The 9,260-nt window shown below is 42.8% G+C and overlaps 1 protein-coding gene across 1 annotated transcript; it reads left to right on the top strand.

Moving 5' to 3' along the window:
* The first annotated feature begins 4,246 nt into the window (after nt 1-4,246).
* Nucleotides 4,247-8,527, top strand: LITAFD (LITAF domain containing). Its single transcript, XM_075515135.1, has 4 exons — nt 4,247-4,352; nt 6,588-6,653; nt 7,785-7,944; nt 8,419-8,527. Exons 1-4 carry the CDS (start codon nt 4,247-4,249, stop codon nt 8,525-8,527), a joined length of 441 nt encoding a protein of 146 aa, XP_075371250.1.
* The last annotated feature ends 733 nt before the right edge of the window (nt 8,528-9,260 follow it).

The raw sequence follows: 9,260 nt of genomic DNA, 5'->3' as shown, positions 1-9,260 counted from the left end.
TCCCTACATTTTCTCCTCTGCTCCCAGAAGTGCTAAGTATTTTGTGCTGTTACATCCATGTCTGGGTCTTGGGAGCAGCTCCACTGCTTCAACTAGAATAGAGATAGGCCAGTGCCAAGCACTTCTGAAAGCTTTTTAGAAACTTCATTTGGAGTCTGCAGTACAAGACCAACAATTAACCTTCTTGCTAAAAAAAGCCTCAGTTAAGTAAAAAAAAAAGATTAGTGAATCTTGATCAGCTTTCACATAAGTACCACATCATTTTTTTAACCAGGTCAATCTACTTCTGAGGAGGAACTGCAACAGAACAGAATACCAAGGTAAGGGAAATGTTACCTAGACTCCGATACACATGCACCTGCCAAATCCCATCTGCCTCCTCTCGTTTTCAGACTATAATTTCTGAATCTGAATGGAGAATTAGTACTGCAGTGAACTTCAATTTTCAAATGAAATTGTAAATACTTAATTGGCACAGGCTCATAAGACTAAAACAAAGATGCATCAGCAGTCAAGTAATGAGACTTCTGAAATGACTGTCGACTAGCTCCCAGTTTGTGTTCTGCTGAGCTATACCTAGGTCGAAACAGACAGGAGTCCCATGGGACTCTCCAGGCTTATGAATGCTTCCATTTCAAATACCACAATGTCACCTTTGAAGAAGTGTTTGTGGGAAAAGCACATTTCCAATGAACTTGAAATCAAACTGGAAAAAGTATTTCTGAAAGGTAAAAAGTGATTTGCATAGACAGGACTGTTCTCTGCCACCACTGCAAACATGCAGCACCCAAAAACCTTTCCGAAAAATATCACCAAGAGGGGAGGAAAGTCATCATTCTCTTTGCAACTATTTGAACCGTACATGGGAGGCCAAATGACAACTCTGTCAGGACTCCTGAAAAGATTGTCCTCCGTGTGTCTCAGTTTCCCCTTTACAAAGCACAAATGACAGTGCCTGTGCCTCGTTGCAGGCACACGTCAGACTATTCTCATCTGTAGGATCATTTAGCTGTCAGGGACATTTAGGAGGGAAAGTGCAGAGGTGCAGGCGAGAGCCAGAGAGCGGGGCCCTGCCATTGAATTTCGCAGTTCAGCAGCTTTGCTTGGCTGCATGACGACTGTTCTTCAGACCAGAACACAAGTGCCTGGAGCAAATCCAGAGGAAGATGCTGGAAACTGCCGTTGCCCATTCTCCCCTAGGATATGCCCTTCTGGGAACATAAAGGCTTTATCATTTCCATCTTCCTTTCCTTAAAGTGGCTCTGTGTATATGCCTCAGGATGTGATTTGCCTTTTTTTTTTTTAATAATACTAATTTGCACAGGACTTAAAATGAGCTTTATTTTCCAGCGCAAACCAATTATTCCCATATATAGAAGAGACCGAGACTTCAGAGGAGAGAAGGCACAGATTTGTTTCGGTGGTCCCTGGGACTATACATTTCTGCCTGCAGATCAAGCAGTTTGCAGTTGCTTGAGTCAATCTTGAGCACTTCAGATAAACCAAGCGCCCACTTCAGGAGTGCACAAGGGTCTGCTCTGCCTTTGCAGAGAGCTCCATTTGCTCAGTGTGACTGCAGAGAAGACAACTTACATCACTTCCCTCGCTATTAAGCATGGGCCTCCTACATGTTACTGGTTTCTGGATGGGAGTTTATAGGACATTTTTCTACTCTTCAGGAACTGCTGCCTGATATTTCTCCTTATGACTTTTTCCTACAGGGCTACTAACACTGTCTGTGCTCTCCCATACCTTCCTCTCCAGCAGATGATCGCATCTGAGAGAGGAGAGGAAAGTCTCTAGCTCTAATCTATGGCAATAACACTTACAGGCTTGGGGGTCACAGCCCCAACGAGTTCTCAGGCATCACAGGCACAGTTGCAACCAAGAACTGAGAGTAACCACTTATATGCCAAATGAAAGGGTCTATTGAGTTGCATAAAACACCCTAGAGAATGCCTTTCCTGGTCCTCTGGACTTGCAGCATTCAGTCCCAGAGGGCATCTAACCCCCTGGTACTTTCTCCCAGGTAGGCTGAAGAAGCTCCTGCAGAAGCTGAGGCCCAGCTGCCCATCCAGTTCTCCCAGGTCATCTGCTCTGGGGCAGGTCCTCTGTCACAACACACAAGAGCTAGTGGCAGCAGTATTAGAAGCACATAAGACACTGAAAGCGAGCAAATTCAGGGCACCAACTTTATCAACAGCCTGCAGCCCACAGCTTCTGTGCTCGACGGCTCTAGCAGATCAAACGCAAACCTGGCATCCAGTGGGACTCCCACACTATTCCTGGCTCTGCCACCGATTCACTTCTGCATCTCTTGTCCTATGCATTTAACTGGTGATATTATACTAATACTTCACCGGGTGGAGCAAGGATTAGTCAGTGTTTGCTTGCGTTCAGCTGTTAACTTGCAACGCTCTCTCTATGCTAACCATTATTATTCCCTCCTACTTTGTGCCTCATGACAGGCCTTTTGCCTGGGCCTATAGTCACTGGATGAAATTCAAAAGCCCTTTCCTCTTTTTCCTGTTTCACAGTGAGATGAATTCAGCAGAAATGTCACCCAAACTGACACCACCCAGTATTTAGTGTACAGTGTTTAAGTACCAAGACAGCAATAAGCCAAAAACTTGAAGAGACTCCCTATAATTTTGCCCACTGATCCTTGTCCCAAGGAAACAGCCCTTGGTCAACATTGGCTAATGCAATATTGTCTATCATCACACTCCTGAACCCACAATTACTACTGACAGACTGTCTTTCTTCTCTGTAGATCATTACTCTCCCTTAGCTCTCATAGCTTCATCTTATCCAAGTTCTCTTGATTCTCAGCTTTTCTTTTTTCTTCTCAGTGGGATCCTCATGAAGGTTTGACAATGGCCTATTAATACCTCTGACATTCCTAGTCACCTGTTTTAGCTTCTTTATAACAAGTATATGGAGACATACCTTTCCCCATCCCTCCTCTCCAACCCATATATTAGCAATTTTCTCCAGCATCTTTGGCCTTAACAAGGCCAATGCTGTATTTCTGATTTTTTTCTCCACGCCATCCTACCTATTCCCTTTATTATTCATTCTGCTACCATTTTCCATATCACTTCCCGTTCATCCAGATTTATGAAAATTACATCATTTCTTCCCTAGTGATATTTTCAAATTCCTTGTTGTCTTCCTCCCTAAAAGGACTGATGCTTTATCTCAGCACTACTAATCCCCCCTCTGTTGGCCTCCCCCATACATATTGCTCTCCAACACACCTTGAAGACAGATCTGTTGAGACCATCTTGCCTTGTTCAGCAATTTCTATCCTACTCCAGCTTGACCTCACATATTCAGGCAGCTTCTGCCGACTTGCTAAACGTTATATTTCTCAGTTTCTATTTGCTTATCCTTGCTGACCCCCACAAAAGGCTGTAACTTTCTTCTGCAAAGGACTCCTATAGTTAATGTTAGTAAGAAATCAACCAGTTAATACTGGTTCAAGGGACAGCTAGGAATAATTAACACCATTCCATTTACAGTAATACAAACACACATCTCCAGCTGTGTCCTCTTCCTCCCACTCTCCTTTATTGCGAGGAACAGTTCCTGCTAACACCTGCAAAACACACATATTTTGTGGCCTGATCTTGTTCAGAGCCTCAGGCAGTGCAGTCATATTTAATCATGATCTTGCCCAACAAAAGCCTGTCACACTAGTGTGATGAGACAATAGTTTCACAGTACAAAACTGGTCACAGTAACGATGATAAGGTTGCACAATAACCAGACGAAAGACAGACCCGAATTGCCACTGGTTGCATTGTTGCAGGCTCTGACTTAATGACACATGAAAGTTTTTCACAGGTGCTCCAAAGTGTGCTCTTCCCCTCCTTAATTATTTTGACAATCCATAGAAAAAAATTAGGTTAACTTTTCTGCAAAGGTCACACTTTCAGTCACGAGTTTACACACTTAGAAGAGCGTGTTTTCTGGGGGAACATTTTTAGCTTTCCAGCACAAAGAAATATGTAAATATAGTATTTTCTGCTCTCCCTTCCCATCTTCCTCGTCATGAAGTGTAACAGGAACTGACCGCACTTCAGTCTATAAAAAAGCCAGAATACGAGAACTGCTAATTTTCCTCTAAGTAAAATCTGAGTGTGAGAACTAGAAATTACAGAAGCAGGCATTGACAAATACAGGGCACTGAACGTCACTTACAGGAGGTTTTTGCACTACTTTTGGCAGGTGAACTGCGGCAATGGCTAGTGAGAAGAGATGTGTGGAAATTCCCATGATTATGTATGAACCACATCGTGAACCCTACATGCAAGAACCCTCTGCACCAGAGTACTGCAGCCAGGAGGGTAAGCAGGCTTCCCTGGGAGGGGTTTGGGAAGAGCACCCTCTTGGTGGTTGTGCGGCAAACATTCATAGCTGGTTTCCAGAGCGTACCGAGCCAGCTCATAAGGGGCCCAGCTTTGCCAGGCCATGATGGGTTTAGAAAGCGCCTGTGCCAGCATACAAAATCCAGGGTTGGGGTAGGCAGGCTGGTAGGATCTCCTAACAGAAACATCACTTAAAATGGCAAAAAATATTTTTGTTGGGTTAGTTAATAATTTTTCAAACAACACATGCTTTATTGGAAAAGGAATTGTAGTTGTATCATCTCTACAATAATTTAATATTCCTAACGAGCAAATGTTCAGCCAGCAAACTTTGTACATGGACGGGCTATGTCTTGCTTAAATTGTAATCTAGTTTTCTGGAGGACTGGTCTTTTCCCAAATGCTCCTGCTGCCCGGAGCTGCCCTCCCTAGATGAGTCAGTGCTGCAGCCAGGTTCTATAGGGACGAACAACCCCTCCCCATTGCTGTCTCATGGGGAAACATCATGACTGAAGTGCTGACAACTCAGCTCAACGACTGCAAGCGGGCACCAACAGCTGCTGCTCTGCTGGGTTGGCTTTTCCCTCTGAAACTAGGCATTGCTCGCACACCTACACAAGTATCTCACAACACTCCTTTGTCTTCTGCCTGTTTGAGCCCACGCTCATTGAAAGACACACTGAGATATCAGTGATTTTACCTTTGTTACCTTCCTGCTATTGAGGAAATTGCATTCACCACACAGGACTGGAGCAACAAACCAGAATGGGACGTTGGAAGGTGACTAATAAGGCTAGATGTGTCAGTACTGGCCCTCTAAACTTGACTCATTTTCACAGCATTTTACTCTGATCAGCTCGCTCTGTAAATATTTTTGTCTTCAAAGACCTCTCTGGCCTCTTTCTAAACTCAGAAGAGTTTGCAAGAGGCTGGGGAGAAAAAGTCTCACTTGTGAGCTTACTCAGCCAAGGGATAGGCACTCAACACATCTAACACTGAGCTGTAGTGTCTTGTCCTTGCACAGGAAGCAGGTCCTTCACAAAAGCACATCGAGTGATAACTCACTTGTACTAAGTACATTCCTTTTCTAGATCGGAAGGAAATTCTTTACTTTTTAATTTTTTACAAATTTCTTTTTCCACAAATAACCCCCCTCCAAAAAAACCCCACCAAACCCTAAACACCCCACCACCACCACCATTAAACCCAAATACCGTTGCAAATCTCTACCACTTCTGGGAAGTCATTCAAGGAAACATTGCTAACATTTTTTCAACTTTGCCACTGTATTGTGTCTCACTCTGGAAAATTCCAGTTTTGTACCCCATTTTGTATCCCTGTGGGCTTATTCCCTGGCTGGACTCACATTGTTTCTGAAAGGCTCAACGGCGGAGGCTGGACTCCCACATCAGGGCTGCTCTGCTTGGGCGTGAGGGCTTCTCTGATGCTGTGCGGGCTTGACCAAGCAAGACTTCTCATAAGGACTATCCTCCTGCTGCGGACCAGTCTGGTAGTTTGATACCACATCCATGCTAGCTGGCTGTAAAGTTTGACACATGAATTTATTTTGAATGTACTCATGAATGTATTTTTTTATACATTCATTTATTTCATGCTCAGGTAGGCTGATTGCATTCTTAATTTGTAAGATTAGTAAAAGAACTAAAAAATCACAAGGTGTCTTAGTCACCAGCTTCCCTTCTCCCTTTACCCACAACAACAAGAAAAAGATCTTTAACTTTTTTCTAGAACAAAGGGTATGATGAAATTACTTGGCTGGAAGCTGAGGGCAGATAAAATTCAAACTAGAAAAAAGGCTCTAAATGCTAATAGTAAGGGTAGTAATCACTGAAACTAGTTAAGAGGTACTGTGCATCCTTTATCCAATAGAGTCCTTAAATTAAGACCAAGTATCATTCCAGTGTTATGCTGGAATAGATGCAGTTACTGCCTTTGTGTTGAAAAAACAATTTGGTTTCTTGGCTTATGTTACATAGAAAGTGAGACTAGCTAGTCACTGTGGGCCCTTTTGGCTTTAAAAATCCATGAATCAATTCAGTAGCATTTTTTCCCTGTCTTGTACTTCACTGAGCCACGTCAGGCCTCCCCTGCGAGGCACCTCCCCATGCAGCTTCTCGTCAGACTCCAAACGGGGCTTTCAGAAGGCATAAGCTGTATGCATTTTTACATTTTGCCCTGTTTTTCTTTGCATAGGGGGTTATGAGTATCCTTCTCCCCCACCTTACTCCTGCCGAGAAACAGCCACTGTTGAGCAACCAGGTAAGTGCCCAGGGACTGCATTTCTGACAATGTTCATGGTTCTACATGCTAACGAAAGTGAAATGGTTTTAGTTTTAACATCAACAGAGAAGATGGAGTTTTCTGACCCAATCACAATCTAAGAGGCTGGAAAATTTCCCTAGAAATGTTGGAAGATAAACTAAGATGAGAGACTCAGGCTCGTTTTTGCAGCATTAGCCAATCTACAGAAGCACCCATTTTTTAAAAAACAGCTAGGAGCTAGGACTTCCAGAACAAATCATTTTAAGTCCAGTGTATTTTGTTGTTCCTGTTCTAGTCACCTTTATGGAAGTGGAGAAGCTCAGAGGAGACACTGAGGAAAGGCTTCAGAGAACAGTCAAATAACATCTCTTACAGGAGGGAAAGACACACATACATTTTTAAAAATCCTTAAGACCACAAGGCAATTAAACTCAAATATGCTACATCCTATCTAACAGACAGTACCTTCCCACTCCTGAAGTTTTGCTTCAGGCTACAATGTGAATGTACCCTAAACTTGTTTTAGGATGCTTAAAATGGTATTTTTCATCGAAAACATTTCTGAAAAAATACCCTTCACGTACCTACAAGGGGCATGCCCCTCAAGGAGTATGATGAAGCCAGGTCCAGACTGAAAAAAACATGAGGGAAGCTAGAGACTTTACTAACTGGGGACAGCACCAGCATCTGACTGATTCATCTACTTTGATGAATTTCTTATGACTACTGAAAAGTTGATCCAGAAAGCTCCTCTATACCCTTCAAATCTCTTCTTGAGGGAGAACATGCATTTTCACATTATTTTAAATATCAGAAGATAAATTCTCAATATAAGAGTACATCCACCAGTGGGTGGTGGAGACTGCCTGACTATGGGGATTATCCCATAGGCAACACCCTGTATGCGTCCTTAGAGTAAATACTGCCTGCTGGTAGGAGCAACATATTGGGATACACAGAACAAGCAGTATAGTGGTTCTTATGAATATACTTGAAATCATAACAGTAACATATGTGCCTCTAGATCAGTCGTGTTAAGAACCTGCATTCTCCAATTAAGACTTTGTAACTTGTAAAAGATTTCCTGTGCTTCTAATTTTGCTGCTTCTCATTTTCTCTTGAACTCAGTTTACTTGGTGTCTCAGCCTCCGATCATCGTAGCAGGAATCTTCTCAAGCAAACCAACATCCACAATATGCCCTTCCTGCCGCCAGCACATCACCACACAGGTCACCTACAGACTGGGCAGACTGTCTTACCTTCTGTGCACCAGCTTGTGTATGGTTGGGTAAGCTTTCATGTATACTCTGAAGATTCTTCATAGCAGAAGGTTAAAAAAAAAGTCATTAAAAAATAAAAGTTCTAGCTAGTGCTTATACAGACAGTTTGCCCTTCCCTACTTGGTAAGACATCATTCTGTCCATTCTAGATCCAGTCATCATGGCTACAGGGGATGCAAACTTGCTAAATTTAACTATGTTATTACTTTTCATAAGACAAGCAAAAAGTAGTACAACATTGTCTACTTCCCTACTGTAATTTAGAATCAGGCTCAGAATCAGACTAACGCATAGGATGTTAGCAGTGAAGATGATTAGTTTTTTTGGAGGATACTTTAAAACATTAAGAGACTTTGGAAAGAAAGGGGATTCCTGCAGTGAAAAGGCAGACAGAATAAGGCAGAGCAAAAGCACAGATGTAGCCAGCAGCACAAAAAGTCAGTAAATCATTCCATGCATGTCCATCTCCTCTTTGGCTGTAGGTGCTGTTTTGGATGCTGCTTCATACCTTTCTTCATGAGGATCTTCAAGGACGCTGACCATTCCTGCCCATGCTGCCAATTTCATATTTATAGATACAAAAGACTATAGAAACAGTTTACGCAACCAGATGATGTCAAGTCTCTGTTTCCTAATGGCATAAAATTTTACACATAAAACTACTGCTAGGAAACATGTAGGAGTAGGCTTCGGTTCTGCAGCTCCCTTGCTGGTGAATCCATCTGGAGTTTACCATCACGTGGTTGGACTGACTTTACAACAAAAAGCCTTGAAGACTAATTTACAGCATCACTTGAATTTATGCTCCATTTGAATCTTTGACCTGAGCTGTGAAGTGACCAGCTAGTGAGTACTTCAGCACTACTCCTCCTCCTCCTCCTCCTCCTCCTCTCAAATCTCCAACCCAGCTGGGACACAGACTCTTCTGGACTTTTCAACCCAGCAGTAACCGAGAGGTTTGGACATGTACATTTTAGAGAAGCACTTACCTTCTATGCACTGGAACTGACTGGTCGGGATTTCATTTCTCTCTGCTTTTCTTCGTATGGGACCTACCCCTGCAGGGCTGTGGGTGGTACAGTGTAGCTGATTATTTATTAATCAAACACTAATATATGAGACTGTCTTTACTTATATATGAGGTAAGAAAATAAACTTGTTATTGTTAGCAATACTGGCAAAACATCTCCTGTCTGCATTGCTTCCATGACCCGTTGCACCCAGAGCAGAGTTGCACGTCAGACTGGGACACCCCATTTACATTAACAAACCAAGAACCAAAAGGTAAACACATAAAGAATAAAAATCAGCAAGCACAGCTTGA

The sequence above is a fragment of the Mycteria americana genome, chromosome 12 (genome assembly GCF_035582795.1).
Source record: "Mycteria americana isolate JAX WOST 10 ecotype Jacksonville Zoo and Gardens chromosome 12, USCA_MyAme_1.0, whole genome shotgun sequence".
Lineage (NCBI taxonomy): Eukaryota > Metazoa > Chordata > Aves > Ciconiiformes > Ciconiidae > Mycteria > Mycteria americana.
Note: the sequence above shows the minus strand (reverse complement) of the source record. Positions and strands in the feature narration are given on the sequence as shown.

Coding starts and splice junctions, on each gene's coding strand:
- LITAFD (XM_075515135.1), top strand. CDS start 4,247: ATGGCTAGTGAGAAGAGATGTGTGGAAATTCCCATGATTATGTATGAA. Junction 4,353..6,587: donor AGAGTACTGCAGCCAGGAGG/GTAAGCAGGCTT, acceptor TTCTTTGCATAG/GGGGTTATGAGTATCCTTCT. Junction 7,945..8,418: donor ACCAGCTTGTGTATGGTTGG/GTAAGCTTTCAT, acceptor CTTTGGCTGTAG/GTGCTGTTTTGGATGCTGCT.